General features: G+C 35.4%; 1 protein-coding gene across 1 annotated transcript in view; it reads left to right on the top strand.

Annotated features, from left to right (window-relative positions):
- The window catches only part of LOC134657560 (large neutral amino acids transporter small subunit 1), a 45,438-nt gene extending 36,165 nt beyond the window's left edge, over positions 1–9,273 (top strand). The window contains exons 11-13 of the mRNA XM_063513136.1: positions 7,054–7,212; positions 8,640–8,695; positions 8,994–9,273. Of these exons, the coding sequence (XP_063369206.1) occupies positions 7,054–7,212; positions 8,640–8,695; positions 8,994–8,996 (218 nt within the window). The 3' untranslated portion in view covers positions 8,997–9,273. The remainder of the gene's footprint in view (positions 1–7,053; positions 7,213–8,639; positions 8,696–8,993) is intronic.
- The last annotated feature ends 10,877 nt before the right edge of the window (positions 9,274–20,150 follow it).

The raw sequence follows: 20,150 nt of genomic DNA, 5'->3' as shown, positions 1-20,150 counted from the left end.
TTTTTTTATTTGCTCTTTTACCTCCCAAAAGTGGCCTACATATTTAAAATTCATTTGTTAACGTTACATATATGTCCGTCTTTGGGTCACAAACTTACATAGGTATGTGTGCCAAATTATAACTTCATTAAAAGTGAGTAAAATGTCTTTAAAAACCCCGTAGGGGTCGGATCAAAATCTAAGTACTTAAGTCCGGCTCACGCTCGACTGCACATTTCTAATAGGTTTTCCTGTCATCTATAGGTAAATAACTATTTAGTGTAATTTTTTCAAAATTTTAGTCCAGTACTTTCAGAGATAAAGGGGAGGAATGGTAATTTTTTGCCTATTTTCTTGAATAACTGCTAAACTATTTATCTTAAAATTATAAAAAAAAATATATTTGAGATTCTCAAAATGAGCTCTTTCATTTGATACACACACGATATATTTTGAATAACTTTATTTTTTTATTTGCTCTTTTACCCCCCAAAAGTGGCCTCCATATTTAAAATTCATTTGTGTACGTTACATGTCCGTCTTTGGATCACAAACTTACATATGTGTGCCAAATTTCAACTTATTGAAAAGTGAGTAAAATGTCTTTAAAAAACCCGTAGGGGTCGGATCAAAAACTAGTACTTAAGTCCGACTCACGCTTGACTGCACATTTCTAATAGGTTTTCCTGTCATCTATAGGTTAAGAACTATTTAGTGTATTTTTTTCATTATTTTAGATCTAGTAGTTTCAGAGTTAAAGGGGGGAATGGTCATTTTTTGCCTATTTTCTTGAATAACTGCTAAACTATTTATCTTAAAATTATAAAAAATATATATTTGAGATTCTCAAAATGAGCTCTTTCATTTGATACATACACGATATATTTTGAATAACTTTATTTTTTTATTTGCTCTTTTACCCCCCAAAAGTGGCCTCCATATATAAAATTCATTTGTGTACGTTACATGTCCGTCTTTGGATCACAAACTTACATATGTGTGCCAAATTTCAACTTTATTGGTCCAGTAGTTTCGGAGAAAATAGGCTGTGACAGACGGACGGACGGACAGACAGACGCACCAGTGATCCTATAAGGGTTCCGTTTTTTCCTTTTGACAAAAAAAAGCTAACTCATCTCGTTTTTTTTTAATGGTGCTTCGGGTCAAATCGCTTTGCGGCGCCGCAGCGCGGCACCGCAAAATTTTGCGTTGCGGCGGGCGTCGCCGCAGAGCGGTTTGCGGCGCCGCAGATTTCTGATTTCTGATTTGTATGGAATTTAAAAAAAACTGTTTTGAAACCTATCGTGTGTGGTATTAAACGAAAGGGCTTTCTGAGCCGATTCCAAAAATATCATATCATTATATTTTAGTCATTTTTTTTAGGGTTCCGTACCTCAAAAGAAAAAAACGGAACCCTTATAGGATCACTCGTGCGTCTGTCTGTCTGTCCGTCCGTCTGTCACAGCCTATTTTCTCCGAAACTACTGGACCAATAAAGTTGAAATTTGGCACACATATGTAAGTTTGTGATCCAAAGACGGACATGTAACGTACACAAATGAATTTTATATATGGAGGCCACTTTTGGGGGGTAAAAGAGCAAATAAAAAAATAAAGTTATTCAAAATATATCGTGTATGTATCAAATGAAAGAGCTCATTTTGAGAATCTCAAATATATATTTTTTATAATTTTAAGATAAATAGTTTAGCAGTTATTCAAGAAAATAGGCAAAAAATGACCATTCCCCCCTTTAACTCTGAAACTACTAGATCTAAAATAATGAAAAAAATACACTAAATAGTTCTTAACCTATAGATGACAGGAAAACCTATTAGAAATGTGCAGTCAAGCGTGAGTCGGACTTAAGTACTAGTTTTTGATCCGACCCCTACGGGTTTTTTAAAGACATTTTACTCACTTTTCAATAAGTTGAAATTTGGCACACATATGTAAGTTTGTGATCCAAAGACGGACATGTAACGTACACAAATGAATTTTAAATATGGAGGCCACTTTTGGGGGGTAAAAGAGCAAATAAAAAAATAAAGTTATTCAAAATATATCGTGTGTGTATCAAATGAAAGAGCTCATTTTGAGAATCTCAAATATATTTTTTTTTATAATTTTAAGATAAATAGTTTAGCAGTTATTCAAGAAAATAGGCAAAAAATTACCATTCCTCCCCTTTATCTCTGAAAGTACTGGACTAAAATTTTGAAAAAATTACACTAAATAGTTATTTACCTATAGATGACAGGAAAACCTATTAGAAATGTGCAGTCGAGCGTGAGCCGGACTTAAGTACTTAGATTTTGATCCGACCCCTACGGGGTTTTTAAAGACATTTTACTCACTTTTAATGAAGTTATAATTTGGCACACATACCTATGTAAGTTTGTGACCCAAAGACGGACATATATGTAACGTTAACAAATGAATTTTAAATATGTAGGCCACTTTTGGGAGGTAAAAGAGCAAATAAAAAAATAAAGTTATTCAAAATATATCGTGTGTGTATCAAATGAAAGAGCTCATTTTGAGAAAAGTTTGTAAATTTCTGTACCTAAAAGTGTTTCAAAATAAAGTTTATTAATTTAATTATTAATTAAACTTTGGAATGATCATTTTAAGATAAATAGTTTAGCAGTTATTCAAGAAAATAGGCAAAAAATGACCCTTTCCCCCCTTATCTCTGAAACTAGGTACTGGGTCTAAAATATTGAAAAAAATACACTAAATAGTTCTTAACCTATAGATGACAGGAAAACCTATTAGAAATGTGCAGTCAAGCGTGAGTCGGACTTAAGTACTAGTTTTTGATCCGACCCCTACGGGTTTTTTAAAGACATTTTACTCACTTTTCAATAAGTTGAAATTTGGCACACATATGTAAGTTTGTGATCCAAAGACGGACATGTAACGTACACAACTGAATTTTTAATATGGAGGCCACTTTTTGGGGGTAAAAGAGCAAATAAAAAAATAAAGTTATTCAAAATATATCGTGTGTGTATCAAATGAAAGAGCTCATTTTGAGAATCTCAAATATATTTTTTTTATAATTTTAAGATAAATAGTTTAGCAGTTATTCAAGAAAATAGGCAAAAAATTACCATTCCTCCCCTTTATCTCTGAAAGTACTGGACTAAAATTTTGAAAAAATTACACTAAATAGTTCTTTACCTATAGATGACAGGAAAACCTATTAGAAATGTGCAGTCGAGCGTGAGTCGGACTTAAGTACTTAGATTTTGATCCGACCCCTACGGGGTTTTTAAAGACATTTTACTCACTTTTAATGAAGTTAAAATTTGGCACACATACCTATGTAAGTTTGTGACCCAAAGACGGACATATATGTAACGTAAACAAATGAATTTTAAATATGTAGGCCACTTTTGGGAGGTAAAAGAGCAAATTAAAAAATAAAGTTTTTCAAACTAAGATATCGTGTTACATATCAAATGAAAGAGCTCATTTTGAGAAAAGTTTGTAAATTTCTGTACCTAAAAGTGTTTCAAAATAAAGTTTATTAATTTAATTATTAATTAAACTTTGGAATGATCATTTTAAGATAAATAGTTTAGCAGTTATTCAAGAAAATAGGCAAAAAATGACCCTTTCCCCCCCTTATCTCTGAAACTAGGTACTGGGTCTACAATATTGAAAAAATACACTAAATAGTTCTTTACCTATAAATGACAGGAAAACCTATTAGAAATATGCAGTCAAGCGTGAGTCGGACTTAAGTACTTAGTTTTTGATCCGGCCCCTACGGGTTTTTTAAAGACATTTTACTGACTTTTCATTAAACAAAACATATTGTTAAAAATTGTGTAATGCGCGGAACCCTTGGAACGCGAGTCCGACTCGCACTTGGCCGGTTTTTAGGGTTCCGTAGCCAAATGGCAAAAAACGGAAGCCTTATAGATTCGTCATGTCTGTCTGTCTGTCTGTCTGTCTGTCCGTCTGTCTGTCCGTCCGTATGTCACAGCCACTTTTCTCCGAAACTATAAGAACTATACTGTTGAAACTTGGTAAGTAGATGTATTCTGTGAACCGCATTAAGATTTTCACACAAAAATAGAAAAAGCACAATAAATTTTTGGGGTTCCCCATACTTCGAACTGAAACACAAAAATTTTTTTTTTCATCAAACCCATACGTGTGGGGTATCTATGGATAGGTCTTCAAAAATGATATTGAGGTTTCTAATATCATTTTTTTCTAAACTGAATAGTTTGCGCGAGAGACACTTCCAAAGTGGTAAAATGTGTGTCCCCCCCCCCCCCTAACTTCTAAAATAAGAGAATGATAAAACTAAAAAAAATATATGATGTACATTACCATGTAAACTTCAACCGAAAATTGGTTTGAACGAGATCTAGCAAGTAGTTTTTTTTAATACGTCATAAATCGCCTAAATACGGAACCCTTCATGGGCGAGTCCGGCTCGCACTTGGCCGCTTTTTTTTAATTATAATAAAAATAATTTTCAAAACATACCAAGTTTGGGCTTCTCCAGATACAATACCGTTCAATATTTTTTTGTAAAATATACCTCAAATTATACCTAATATCCTACGAGGATATTAGGTATCTAACACTAAGAAAGCAATTTTGAAAATAATTACATGAAGTACTTTTTTTTAATTTTTCAATTTTACAAAGTGTGATCTATGAATTTCTCAATTAAATATTTAAATTGAAAGCATAAAATTAATATAAGTATAACGGTTTTCCAGAAAGTCGCTTATATCTCGGAATCTATAATTCGTAGTAAAAATTATTTATGTAAGAATTAACTGAAAAATCTCACCTTTAAATATTAAAAATTGTAAATTTAACAAATATTTTTCATTCAACAAAAATAATACTTTAAACAAGTGGAATCATATAGGACATATATGTAGGTAAACAAACCAAAAGTATACAGCTAAGATACGCGACCCGGCCACCGCGCCCCGCGCCCCACGGCCGGATGGTCAGCGACACCTTCTAGTAACTCGTGAGGCCCTGGTACTTGCTCTTAGTTAAATTACAATTTTGGATAGTTTTTTTTTTCTCGATTTTGGCCACAGTAGCCTATGGAGACTAACAAGCAACGCTAAGCGGTGTTCGTAGTCTATGGATCTTGCTATATTACGGGTGTCACATGCGCGTTTCTGACTTCTGAAGGAATTTTATTGTTTCTACTATAGAACCTAATGAATATTTTGTAAATTAGCAGCAATGCACTTAGTACTCATCAATCAATTAAAATTAGGTTGGCAACAATGTATTTAATACAATATTTTTTAAGTGGTGATTACACGAAGTATCGTAAAAGTACCAAAAAGATACTGCGTGTATGCACAAATACTTTTTTGGGGAATAGACTAAAGACTTGTCTTGACAACTATAACATAGGGGTTTAAAGGTGTGTGTATGAGATGACCTTTTAAATGACAAATAAAGGTACGGGAGTAGAAAAAATTAAAACAAATATACTAAATGTAAATATTTTCAAAATTGCTTTATTAGAATTAGATATGAGGATATTAGGTATAATTTGAGGTATATTTAACAAAAAAATTTTTAACGGTATTGTATCTGGAGAAACCCAAACTTGGTATGTTTTAAAAAATATTTTTATTATAATTAAAAAAAAAATTACTCAAATGTAATGATGTGATATATTTTTGGAATCGTCTTAGAAAGCCCTTTCGTTTAATACTACACACGATAGGTTTCTAAACAATTTTTTTTTAATTTCATACAAAAAAAGATGACGTCATAACTCCTCTCGTTTTTTTATTTGTTGGTGCTTCGGGTCAAATTGTTTCAAATGTCCTAAAGATCAATCGTACCGATTTTGATACCTTTAACACCATTTACAGCGTTTTTTGGCGAACCGCTATCGCTATAACAACAGCAAGAGCAGAACACGTGTGAAGGGATCCATGTCTGATTAAACAACTGGTAGTCGAATTTTATTCTTTACTATGCAGCGTGGCATCGCACGCGGCGCCGCACGCCGCTTGGCGGCACCGCGCGCGGCGAAACTCACCGCTTTGCGGCACCGCGCGCGGCGCCGCGCACCGCGCTGCGGCACCGCGCGCGGCACCGCGCGCGGCGACGCGCACCGCTTTGCGGCGCCGCGGCGCGGCACCGCAAAATTTTGCGTTGCGGCGGGCGTCGCCGCAGAGCGGTTTGCGGCGCCGCAGATTTCTGCGGTGCCGCGCCGCGAGGCGGCGGCGGCGCCGCACCGCGCACATGTGGCCGGGCCCATATTAGTTATTTTAGATATGTCACATGTCAAATATAATCGGTGTGCAAATTTTGGCCATGTGCTTGGTTAGGCGAAGCATCGGTCTCGAGTTCTCGACTCTCGGTAGAGTCTGATGATGTTGGGCCCCATACATTCCAAGAAATTCCATTATTTATGAAGGTAGGTGATAGGGAGGGATAAGGTCTGTGGGTAGTGTTAGCAAAAGGTGTAATCTCTGATGGATGATAAATTTACAAGACACGGTGAAAATTTTAAAGACAAATATCGTGGCATTCATGACTTTATACACCGAAAAATATATAGTTTACTTCAAAGTATAGGGACAGATTACGTGGTCAGCATTTCCCCGCGCTATACGGAATGCCCGCCGCGCGACTTGCTCCTCAGTTGTTCCCCGGCTGTGTACTGAGAAATACACGTTCTAATTAAGTATTCCGGATTATCATTTATATACTCCCAGATAGTTAATTCCTATACAAAGTATTAACAGGAAAATGTAACAATTGTAACATACAACAACACAACAATTACAATTGTAATATACATACAGAGCTCAACGAGGGTGGGTGAGGGTAAAAAGGTCGGCAACGCGCATGTAACACCTCTGGAATTGCAGGCGTCCATAGGCTACGGTGACTGCTTACCATCAGGCGGCCCGTATGCTTGTTTTCCACCGATGTGGTATTAAAAAAAATACAATTTGGTCACCCTACATTTCCCATCGTTTCCATAAAGTATTCGTCATAACCATGATTTATTTTGATATTTCATCTCTTGTCTTTCTATGTCTTTTCTTTCAGCAATATACATCATCGCGACTCTTCTCGTGGTGATCGTGCCAGCGATAGCGTCGCCCGCTGAGACCGGCATAGGCTGTCTCATGATTCTTACTGCTGTCCCTGTCTACCTCCTCCTGCTGCACCCACGCACCAAGGTGCGGGGCCTGTCGTCTCTCACCAGTAAGTATTATTCTTTAACCTATTATACCTCGTCAACACCCAATTTAAAAAAAAAAATCAAAATGGTGGAAGAATGGCGGGATACCTACGGTATTTGACTGTATAGCCTGACCAGTAATATATGATAATTGTCAAGAGGGCGCTGTTATTCTCATGTATAGGGTGACAATTCAGTGTAGTATGAAAAAATTAGTTCCAGTGAAATTCCGCAACATGGCGCACCCTCAATAGATCCTGGTTCACCTATAAATAGGTATTTAAAATAAATTATTTCACACCATGTATGAAATAAAGTACCAAAAAATGAATAGAGAAACGAAGACAGCAGGAGTAGGTAATTTGATTGTGACGTCACATGCTAGTGTTTCATATAAATTCCATAGTAGCAAAATCGTTTTGACAGTTCGAAAAAAGAAACTGATTTGACTAGTAGTCAAATACCCTATTATACCTCGCCAAAACCCCATTTTTGTAAAATTTATAAAATGGTGGATTAATCGCGGAATTGTACCAAAAACTGAATCGGCAAATAACCCATCTTCTTTCTTGTTCCGTCATTGCTATTGCTAAGCATCGCGACTACATGTGATTCGTCTCCATATTGTACGGACATAAGGCATGTGGACGGGTGCAGGTAGGGTTGCCAACCGTACTATATTATATAGTATTGTACTATATTTTGGCTCTCTGTACTATATATTTTTGGAAAAATATATAGTACGCTAAAATACTATATTTCCGATTAAACGTATTTGGTGTCTCTGACCATAGGGCTTTAAATCCAGGGCTTGATTTTACTCGCTAAACTGAGCTACTTTTACTGTGGGACAAACCCTAAAATCGGGGAAATTTTTTTGCCTTTTCCATAGAAAACGTCGACATCTGATCAGCTAAACTGTATGATTTTTTTAGAGATTTCGGGGTTGGTGCCATAATAAAAGTAGCTCAGTTTAGCGAGTAGAATCAAGCCCTGGATTTAAAGCCCCATGGTCAGAGACCCCCTGTATTACACTGATGTATAGTATTTTATCTAAAAGTACTATATTTTTTTGAAATGTACTATATTTTTGATGCCTTATTCTGGAAAATACTATATTCCACCAAAAAATAGTTGGCAACCCTAGGTGCAGGCTGCCGCCAGCAGACCTCTTCAAGGCGTTCGACCATCTTGAGCACGAAAACGAAAAATTCCATTTATGTATAATCATCAAACCTGCTCACAAAATTTCACGAGAATCGGCTGATAAATGCGACATGGGGCCTAGCCAAAATGAAATCATCTGAAATTTCTTAAATTTTCTTGCTCCCCATAAAGAATGTTTGCACACCACTGACTTAAGAGAGTAATCATTCATCCAAACCCCCTAAAATATGTGGTGTCATGTGACAATATACGTAATTCAACCATTGTTTTTATTCTCTTGCAGCGTCAGCAACTCATCTCATACAAAAGCTGACATTGGCAGTTAGACCGAAGACGAAGGTAACAACTTAATTATTTTAAACTTGGAGGATATAATCAAACGGAGACGCTATGTCTGTAATTTTCTGTACAAAACAGTCTGCCGATTTTTGCGGGGGAGGGGAACGTCAAATGTATGCGTAACGTAAAAATAGCCATATCAGATAAACGTCAGTCCATACATTGTGTATGACCGTTGGCCGCCTATTTTCGACAGAGGGGAAAGCCTGTTAATGGCTACTCCGATTTTAAACCAACGAGTATTACTGAGAAGCAAAGCTTAACGAATAAAGCTGATTTTTATTTTTTTTATTTTCAGTGAACGGTTCACGGACGCAAGATTCTAGCTCACATATCCGACCATTCCCAATGCATTCCAGTGATCAAAGAACTATCAAATGTACGTAATATTAAAAATAATGTAAACCACGAAATCAACAAAATCACGAATAGCGTAGGCTTCCAAAAAAAAATATACACGGCCGTTTTCATTGTCTCTGGTAACTTTAGTCATGTCAGTGTAAAAAAAAATATAGTCAATGTTGCCAGTGTTCTATTTCATGTTAGGAGCGTTTGGCAAGCATTTTCCGTCAGTAGAAAAAGACGCCAAATTTGAAAATTTTTGGCGCAGAGTCGGACTTCCATACAAACTTTGAATTTCGCGCTTTTTCTGCTGACAAAGTGGGTTTGCCAGAGTATAGTTTGAACGGTCATATAAATGTGCTTTTAATATAATGTTTATCAAATTTTAATATACGAACACTGATGTAATGATAAAAATATCAGAGGTGTTTTTATATTTAGCGTTTATGTAAATGTGAGTCTTGTTGACTGTTGTCAAATTTAAAAAAATACATGTATTTAGGATGACATTTGCTAACTTAACAGAAAATTATAAGGGTTTTTAGTCATTTCAAGTACATTATTTTACAATAGTATTACATTTAACGTACATACATACATAAAAATCGGACTTAAATAGGTTTGTATGGTTTATACATAAAACCTATTGGGACCATCATCTCATGTTTAGATGACTTTTGAAGTGTTCTATTCTATTTCATGGAAAGAGAGCATGGAACAATTTGAATTTGAGATACAAACTGAGCTGTAATCTCATTGTAACGCTTTATTATTTTTATGACCTCGAATATGACAATACTTTCATAATTATGTACTATAACTAGTAGCTTTTATATGTGTCTCAATTATAATTGAGAGATTAGGTACTAACAGGCAGTTGTAAAATACATATTTAAACGAAACAAAACATACATCAAAAAGTGTTGAATTCATGGTCCTTCGAACCGGATAGTGAGTCGGATATTTAAAAAAATGGACATTGACTAAAAAGTTTGGGATAGACAAGCAATCAAGTTCCCATATATCATCCCTCATTGTACCTATTCTAAGTAGAACTAAAATTATCGCTTAAAATAGGTAGCATTTAAAAAAAAAACTTTTTAGACCTTTTAAAAACCACCTATAAAAATCACAAAATGAACGTCTTGTCCACCGGTTCTGTAAAAAACTTACTTACTCCGGTGGCTCAGCGACCCAAAATAAGACTTGGCCTACGACACAAGACAGCGCCACTTTTCTCGGTCCCGCGCTACTTCTCGCCAATTGGGTATTTTCCTCTACTCTAAAATAAATTATTTCACACCGTGCACTAAAGTCTATTTTTTTATTCGGTAGACTGAAATGACAGTTAATAGTATGAAATGACATTTCATGTTCTGAAATGACAGTTAATAGTATGAAATGACATTTCATGTTCATACTATTAACTGTCATTTCAGTCTACCGAATAAAAAAATAGACTGGCGTGCACGAAATAAAGCACCAGATAATTCTTAAAAAAACATAGATAGAAGTTATTTTTAAACACAATTTTTATTTAATAAATCAGATAGAAATATAAAAAGTAGGCGAGTTGACCGTGACGTCACTACACACGTTTTCATATAAATTCCATATTGGCAAATCGTTTTGACAGTTCTAAAAAAGAAGCTGATTTAACTAGTAGGAAAGTACCCAATTGTTGACTCAGAGTTCTCTCGCCTCAACCATGTCGCTACAGTGATACAGGCTTTCGACAGGACATAAGCTGTAGAAAATCTTACTTTTAGACTTTTACATGAAAACGGGAAAAGTACAGTCAAGTGTTTCCGTCATTGGAGCTGTTTTTAACAACTGTCTGTAAGTACAGGTTTGTAGTTGGTAGCAGTTACTAAAGGGAACAGGGCATAGAGATGTTTGACCAGACTCGCTCGATGGATGGACGTTTAAAATATACTTGGTCAACCAGATTTTGACAGTAGAAAAAGGCGACAAATTTGAAAAATGTAGGCGCGAAGGGATATCGTCCCATAGAAAATTTGAATTTCGCGCCTTTTTTTACTGACAAGATTTAGTTGACCAGCTATAACTATTACGATATCATGGGCCCATTTCATGAAAGCTTGTAAAGTGAAATGCAAGAATTATTTTATTTTAATGAAATAAATTATAAAAAAGAATTAACCTTTAATGAAACGAGTCCAGGTGTAATCGAATAAAATTTAATATATTATTTCCAAAAAATAATTATGGGAGTCACTTTTTGATAAATAAAATATCTAATTGTAAGTTTAATTGTCGTTGCCATGTTTTTTTTTGTCAAGTAATAATATTTTTGGCTGTGCCTACTTTTTTAAGCCTCCCAAAGATTCACCTCGAGTGTTAATATTATTTATAAGCTTAGTGTAAGTAATGAAGTACATACATGTATTGTTTTTTTTTTAATACTTTTTTATGCTTTTTGATAGATTATTTTGTTTGTAATTTTGTATATAATGAAGAAAAACATACGGAACATTCCAAAATACAACTGCCTCAATTTTAAATTGTTGGTATTTTTAATTAAATATTGAAATAAAATAGATAGTTAAGGTTATAACATAAAAATGTTTCTTTTGCTCATTTTAATTTAAATGTTATTTTCACAAGTTTAATACAGCATTTTAGCTGCATCATAAAAAAATGTGTCCTTACTATTGTGACAAATTACATTGCTTATCATGTACGCTTATTTGCTACCCGACTATGTATAAAAAACATTTCATCAGCATTTACTCATACCTACATTGCATTTGTACTCTGTATATTTATTATTATATTATATTATTATTATTATGTATATTCATTAAATAAAAAAACTGCAGACGAAAAGTCTTAAAAAAGGTTTAAAATAAACGCCAAAATTTGACTCGTAAATACAGAATAAACTTATTTATTTTCACTGGTTACTATGTGAACACTTGCATTTATTTTGTTTTGTATCTGTACTCACAAATATTAATTAAATCAATTACTATACTAAGTGTACTGTTATATATGTGTCGCCGTATGTGTTGCATCGGATGTACTCGCAGGATGAACACAGTATGACAATAATAAATTGTTAAACAAACATTTTGATTATTATTTTATATATCGTTAACCTGGTCACTTAAATTAAATGTGCGCAAAGCATTTATTCATTGTCTGAATGTTCCATCCTACGGTGCTTAAAATAATAAACATATTAACCGCAGACGCTTAATACTCGGTAGCTCAGTTGATGAAGTGAGAGGTTCATACTGCTCCACCGCATTTACTTTACATTACACCCGTGCAAATGCCGGTAAATGACTAGGTGAATGCAACGCGTGCGATTGAGCGCACACAAGTACCTTATCACTTCGCTGAATATATTTGCCCATATTTTATAAGTCATTCTACAGTATGTATAAACTACTTATAAATCGTGACGGTACTTGTACGTGAATATAATATTATAACGTATCAAAAAAGTGGAGAGACGATTATTACAAAAACTGGGTTTTTTCTTTACCTGGCAACTTTTTCATCATTGTGGGTACGTTCAAAATCAATCAACACTTCGGTCTCACGGGTTCAAATTGACAGACAATATCTTACAGAAAATAAAAAGCTTATTGAATAACTTAAGCAATTTTAATTCAATTAAAAAAAACATAAAAGAAGTCGAATGGGTAACTTTGTAAATAATATAATTTTTAACTACGGTCACATAATAATTTCTTTTGAACGTATCTTTACAACTGTCACTGTCATATTGACTATTGACTCGCTGTCAATTTGTGAATTTGCCCAAATAGCGATTTATTTCACCTGCGGAGTGAGGAAGTCACAGCAAGTATTATTGCAACCAGAAGTTCTATTTTATTCAAGATTTAAATAAATTATTCACCAGATCGACACAAACAAACATGGTTAAAATGGGGAAGAACAAATTAAAACTCTTGAACAAGTCACCAAAAGGAGAGAAGATTGAAACCAAACTTGTGGGTAAGATCATGAAAAAGAAAACGGGGATAAAAGATCCCACATCAGAGAAAAAAAAGGTGTCCATGATAAAAGAACTGGCCACTAAGAGCAACGCCCTAGTAAATGTAAAAGAAGATAAGCAGCTAAGGTTTGCCAAGTCTCTGGTATCGAAGGACGAACGGAAACCGCCACAGCCTAAGCAAAAACCGGTGGAAAAGCAGAAAAAAAGACAGAAGACTCAAATAGATGATGCTAAAATGCTACTGAAGTTGATGAAAAAGAAATAGGAATATTGGAAGCATGCTGAAAAGTATTTCTCTATGCTAGAAGTAATTGTGTCATTTGGTGATGTGTTGACGGATTTTAATATTGTACAGTGACTTCTTTTAGTACTAAAATGTTAATTATTTGTAAGAATCTGATATGAGAGAAGCACCATTAAATTTAAGCTATCTTTATGTATATAAGTCAATTTAATTATAAATTATAATTTGTAAACTTGTTGTTTCATTCCAATCTGGCATGTAAAAACACCAACCTTACACAGTAATACATTGCCTTTTATATTACTACCTACTTCTCAGTAAAAGTGACATCTGCTCTTAACCTGAGTGTGTAGCCAAACTGCCAATTATTTACACTCCGTAGCAAACAAAACTGTTTTTTTGCACTAATAAAGAAGAGTGATAGAGATTACCGTAGTTTGCTACGGAGCGAACAATTGGCACCTTGGTTACAGATATGCAAGTTGTAGAAATTTACCAAGAAGTTGGAGAAGTCCTAGGAAGTTTCCGAAAAAATAAAGAAAACTTTTTTGACATTTTAGTGCCGATCATTGGGCAATTAACCCTACCTTTATCATACCTTTAGAAGCAAAATAAAACAAAAAAATATGTTCAAAATACTTTATTCTCAACAACATATGTATAAAACATTCTCACTGGTAATATAGTAAGTATGCATGTAGAGTATGTACTAAACTGTTATGTTGGACTTAAATGTGTACTGTAGAATCAAAATGGTGCCATCAGCAATATAAAGGGCCCTGGTAATCCAGCGGGCGCAGCATGGTTCCATTTTTATCGCCTGTCACTATGCCCGTCACTTTCGCACTTACATATTTGTTAGAATGTGACAGGCATGGTGACACGCGATAAAAATGCGACCGTGCTACCGCCGCTGGTGCAGACAATACATCCAGAAAACCCAGTTAGTTGGCTAACCCCGAACGTGCAAGTGGCATCAGGGGTCGAAATTATCCAGATAATTATCCGATAAATATCTGATAATTATCCCAGATATGGATGGTGCTATATTTATTTTATTTGAATTCTTTGATAATATCAAATCAATAATTATCAGGCATATTAATCACGATAATTACTCAGCACTAATTACCTTTTCGTTCCAGTAGCCGTAGAGACGTCCGGTTGTTGGTGCGCTGAGGCAAAAACCTTCCTTAGGGAAGTAGGTCGCCGCCTGCAAGAAAGTGGCCTTGACCCGCGCTCCGGGTTTTTCCTGGTGCAAAGGCTGTCCATCGCAATTCAACGCGGTAACGCAGCGAGTGTGATGGGCACCTTTGCACCGGGGGTAGCGCGGGGAGGCCTCTTTCAGTAGTTTTTATATTCCTTGTTTTATTTTAGATATATTTAGGATTGTTAGTTTTAATTTAGTATTATTCATAGTTGTATTTAGTTCATAAGTTATTTATTTGTCTTTTTACTGTATTTTTCAATGAAATAAACGTTTATTACTGGCATAGATATACCTCATGTCATTATCAAGATAACAATCATTGATGATTATCCTTTCGAACCCTGAGTGGCATTCCACGATAATGTCGCTTACGAAATGTTTTTGTCCTGTATGGCAGCAACTGTTTGTTTACAAATGCGTACGAATATACTGGCATTTTTTTAATGTCTTAAAATATTACCAGACCAACGCTTTTTAGGGTTCCGTACCCAAAGGGTAAAAACGGGACCCTATTACTAAGACTCCGCTGTCCGTCCGTCCGTCCGTCCGTCTGTCACCAGGCTGTATCTCACGAACCGTGATAGCTAGACAGTTGATATTTTCACAGATGATGTATTTCTGTTGCCGGTATAACAACAAATACTAAAAACAGAATAAAATAAAGATTTAAGTGGGGCTCCCATACAACAAACGTGATTTTTGACCGAAGTTAAGCAACGTCGGGCGGGGTCAATACTTGGATGGGTGACCGTTTTTTTGCTTGTTTTTCTCTATTTTTTGTTGATGGTGCGGAACCCTCCGTCCGCGAGTCCGACTCGCACTTGGCCGGTTTTTCAATTCATTATTTTCAGAATTATTAGAAGAACGGCATTTTGTAAGCGACATTGTCGTAGTGGAATACCCCATTCCGTTACAAGTATTTAGATACACATAATTTTGTACAGAATGTAAAAATCGACAGAACGACTACCGCGAAAACCGAAATTCACAAAATGCGGGGATCTATCTCTTTTACTCCAATGAAGGCGTAATCAGAGTGACAGAGAAAGATGCCTGCAATGTGCGAACAGGTTTTCATAAAACGTCATTTAAATCTTACAAACACTATCCAATTCCATTATAGAACTGTTGGTTCTTTTGTTCCATTCAGTATTCGAATTTTAACGGAAAAAATATATACCGATAGGTAATTTTACACTTAAACACCTAGGAAATAAGATACAATTTCAAATGACATAGTGAGAATGTATGCACATAAATTTAGAACTTAATAACGAATAAGTCATTTTTTAGAGAAAACTTTTTATAATAATGTTAACATGTTCTAAAACTAAAATTTCACTAAGGAAACTAAATGCTACTAATAAAACTCTCGTTGATACCTGCTGACGTAATAGCGTTTTCCTTTATTCTTTCATTGAGTTATTATTACTTCATATCGTCATATAATATAGAGACGCCATACTAAATAATGAAAGTATCACAATCGCAACCTGTAAAGTGTCATTCTATGGAACTTGCTATGTAAACAAAAGTCAGTAATGAATTCATATTTTTTGACAGTTTCAATATGGCGGTGTTTACATAGTTAGCAAGTTCCATAAAGTGTCATTTAATAGAACTTGCTAACTATGTAAACAAAAGTTACTTACTAGTAAATTGACATTCAGTGTCAATTTTAGTATGGCGGTTTGTTTACATAGTTAGCAAGTTCTATTGAATGACACTTAAAGCGAGAGGAGGGGGCGTGAACCTCGTAACCAAAACGTCGTTAATGCCATGAATTTCACGGCGCTTACGACGTTTTGGTCGCGGCGAGATTCACGCCCCGCTTTCATAGTTGTTGTCGCCTGGCAACAACTCATGTGTTCTCTGTGCCGGTTCTATACGTAGTAATAATAGTTCAATGTATTGGTGGTGGCAAACAAGGGCAGTGCATCCTTGGGAGCTTACCATCATAAACACAATACTACATAAAAACAAAATATGTAGTAGTGTTGCTATTTTCATATATTTTAAGATGCCTTTATTTTATAAACTATCCATCACTTTCTTCCAAATTATGTAAAAGGTGAATTATAAGACAAAAAATATTATGCAATAACCTTGTAAGGCCCATGGCCCTAATTTGAACCATTTTGGAACGACCAGTAATATATGATCCTTGTCAAGAGGGCGCTGTTATTCTCATGTATAGGGTGACAGTTCAGTATAGTATGGAAAAATCCGTTCCAGTGAAATTCCGCAACATGGCGCGTGGTCATATATTCCTGGCCAGGCTTTATTTCTTTTGTTTTGTTTGGTTTCAAGACAAAAAAAAACTCAAGCAATTTTTACTTAATGCTGGGCTTTAGGGCCGGTACAGACGGACTGCAACTTGCAGTTGGCGTGCAGTCGACGTGCAGTTCTCTTAGAGGATGAAATTTACCGTATTCGTAGAACGGCACCTTTTCGTTTATTCTTCATCCCTCTCCCACCATTATAAATAGAAAGAGATGCATTTTTTTTCGGGCACCAAAAGTAACGTGGAAAACGCTAATACGCCATCTTTGGGCTATATCATGACAACTATTGGCAACACTAACAGTCTTTATTTGTAAGAAACCTTATTCCTGACAATTTTGTTAGTTTGTACAATTAGTAAGCTGCCGATATCATAAGTATTTATAAGACCCAGAATTAAATAACATTTTTTTTTAACTATAGATATGTTCCACTAAAAAAAGGCATTTTTAAATAAAAGAATTTGTCGAAATATTTCTTAATAATACATATACAGAGTGCTTCTTTTAACAATCACTGTGGGACCTCTGAAAGTCTGAAGTAACCAAAACTGCAAGTTTTGATCAACAACCAACGCTTGATTTTTGTTTTACCTTTTGTTGTATTGTCAAAAATAAATTTCTTGATCCTTATTTTTAAGTTTTTTTTACTTAATATTTTTCCCAATCAAAACACTCTGTATATTTAACCTCCTAAGGCCCAGCCATACATGGTATAATAATATACTCCGCCTAGTAAGTACTCTCTTCCGAGATTCGCGAATGACCTAACTGTCACTTGCCTACGTCATCATGCTGTTTACAGGTTCTCAAACTTTAAAATGTGGGAGAATTTTAACCAACGGTGAAAATTATTTTAACGGCATTAATTTTAAGTTATTCATGTAGAAACATAGTAAAATAAAACAAATCTATACTGCACTTTTCACTCCTACTCTTACAGTTCCGAATAGAGCAGCCAACCATTTTCGTAACAAAACATTAATTACCAAGCTTACGACGTGAGTTTGGAAAACACTGCGACTGATGACACTGAGCGAGAAGGAAATAACAATTAACACGCGTTCGACAAGGATGATGGTCAGGGACAAAATGGCGGATTGTCAAATGTGACAGCGCTATCCTGTGTTGCCAGTAGTGTAAACAGAATTACCCGAACGTCTACGTCTACGTCTACGTTCGTGAGTCGGAAGATATTGCTAACGAATAATTAAAAATGACGTGTTATTGTAAAATTTAAGATAAAATACATATAAATGAAAATTATAAAATTATAAAGAAATATTTTAACTTATTAACCATAGATATAATGTACCCATGTAACATGTTATGTTGAAATAAAGTGGCAATGTTATTGTGACGTAGGCAAGTGACACTCTGGGAAGAGAAGACCATGTTTTATTAGACCATGCAGCCATACAAATGAAAAATCTAAAATTTGCCACTGAAATTTGAACCAGTAGTGTAGGAAATAGAGTTGATTTTACGTTGTTTGAAAATTGAATGAAACAAAGCAAAAGCGACTCTGTTCTAGTTGAATATAGTTTAAATTTCATCAAACTCAAGATGTACTTTAGGTAGGACCTTAGGAGGTTAATATTAAGATAATATTCTAGATCTAAGGAATCTGTCATGTATAAAAAGATTAGTGCAGCCATACTGGAAGGTTTAACTTACAGTTAAAGTACGTACAGTCACGCTCCGTGATTGTTACGTTTAGGGTTCTAGCTAAATGGTGTAACAATTCCGGCACTGTACATAAATAAATACGATCACAACAGAACCTCCCGCCCGCGATGACTAGGCCTTCAATATTGTATGGGAAATCCGAACAGAAATGTATGAATTTTTTTCTTTATCAAAGAAAAATTGTTTGATGAACTTTAGTGTACTTAAGTTTTCATTCTATTATGACATTTGTCAAGTGTCAAATAACAGTCCCAAAGCCGCTAGACGGGCGCAACTGTCGCGCACGTAGCCAATATATATCGTGACTTCGATTACACCATTGGGATAACTTGTATTAGATACGAGTATATTAAGTTTTGACACCGAATAAATAATAGTACTAGGTAAGGCACATAAGATTCACTCTCTAACAAAACGCGTCTATTACGACAGATATGACCGCTAGGTGGCGCAAGCGCGAGCAGGCGTACAGCGGTGCGCGGCAACTACTATGGCTAGACACGAAAACAGGGGGGTGTCACTCCGCAGTTTAGGTACATTTGGCCGGCGCGCCCATCAGACAGGTGTATGGCAGTGGGCTGCCGCTCGGCGTGCACGATCGATAGTCGTGTCACGCGGCGCTCGCGCAAAATTGAAAATACACAATGGCTTCGAAACTTACTTCCGTGAGAATCAGACATACTTACTATCTCCGGATAAAAAATGTATGTTTACATAATCAACGTTTGTAATTCCTACATATTTATCTTAAAAATAATAAATCAGTGGGTATAAAGTCAATTTTTTATTCGGTGACTGAAATGACAGTTCATAGTATGAAATGACATTTTATGTTCATACTATGAACTGTCATTTCAGTCTACCGAATAAAAAAATAGACTTTAGGTATAAAAACTTGTCAAGTGATAACCCCGTGCCGACACTCACAGCTCGGTCATAAAACTGCGGCGCGCAAAGGAGATTCACGGTTCATGCGCGGTTATAAGTTTCAATTTTGCTTGCAGGCGGCGATATAGGTGTAATTTTATACCTAAATCTGACTTTTGTGAAGGAGTGAATTTTCTGTACGGTAGTACTATTAGTTATTCTGTGACGAAAATTGGTGTGGGCCGCATGTACTTGTAGCGACGCGACGAAATCGCGGAGTGAGTCACGCCTGGGTTAGGGCTAGGTCGACCTGTCGGACAATTCCTAAAAATATTTCTTGATTTATATCATATTAAGTATTGTTGTTAAGTATTGCCTACGAGTATAAGTCAAACAGAAAAGAATTAAATTATGTCAATTTCTGTTCGGATTTTAACATAAACCTAGATATTAAATGTGCACTTACATTAAAAGTCGAACTTACCTCATAGTTGTTACATTCAATGTATAATACAGCCTTAGTCTAAGCACTAAGCTTAAAAAGCTCTGAAAACTACACTTAGGTCATTCTTATTCAGTGCGTCTAGATTTGTTCCACAGTTTAGGAATTGCGGATAGTCTAAGTTATTGGCATTGACTAAAATGGTGGATGTAAGGTCAATGCGGCTAAATTCGTCATAGGGTCTATTCCGTCCACGAGCGTATATTTCTTTGATTTTCAATCGTAGGAAAAAAACCACCTGCTTTTGATTGCTGAAACTAAAAGCAAGCGCTGCTTTGTTATTGAAATTATCAATTTTGTTCGTTGTTAGAGAAAAACGCTAGTGGAC

This window comes from Cydia amplana, chromosome 20, assembly GCF_948474715.1.
Source record: "Cydia amplana chromosome 20, ilCydAmpl1.1, whole genome shotgun sequence".
Lineage (NCBI taxonomy): Eukaryota > Metazoa > Arthropoda > Insecta > Lepidoptera > Tortricidae > Cydia > Cydia amplana.
This window is presented reverse-complemented; position numbering and strand designations above follow the sequence as displayed.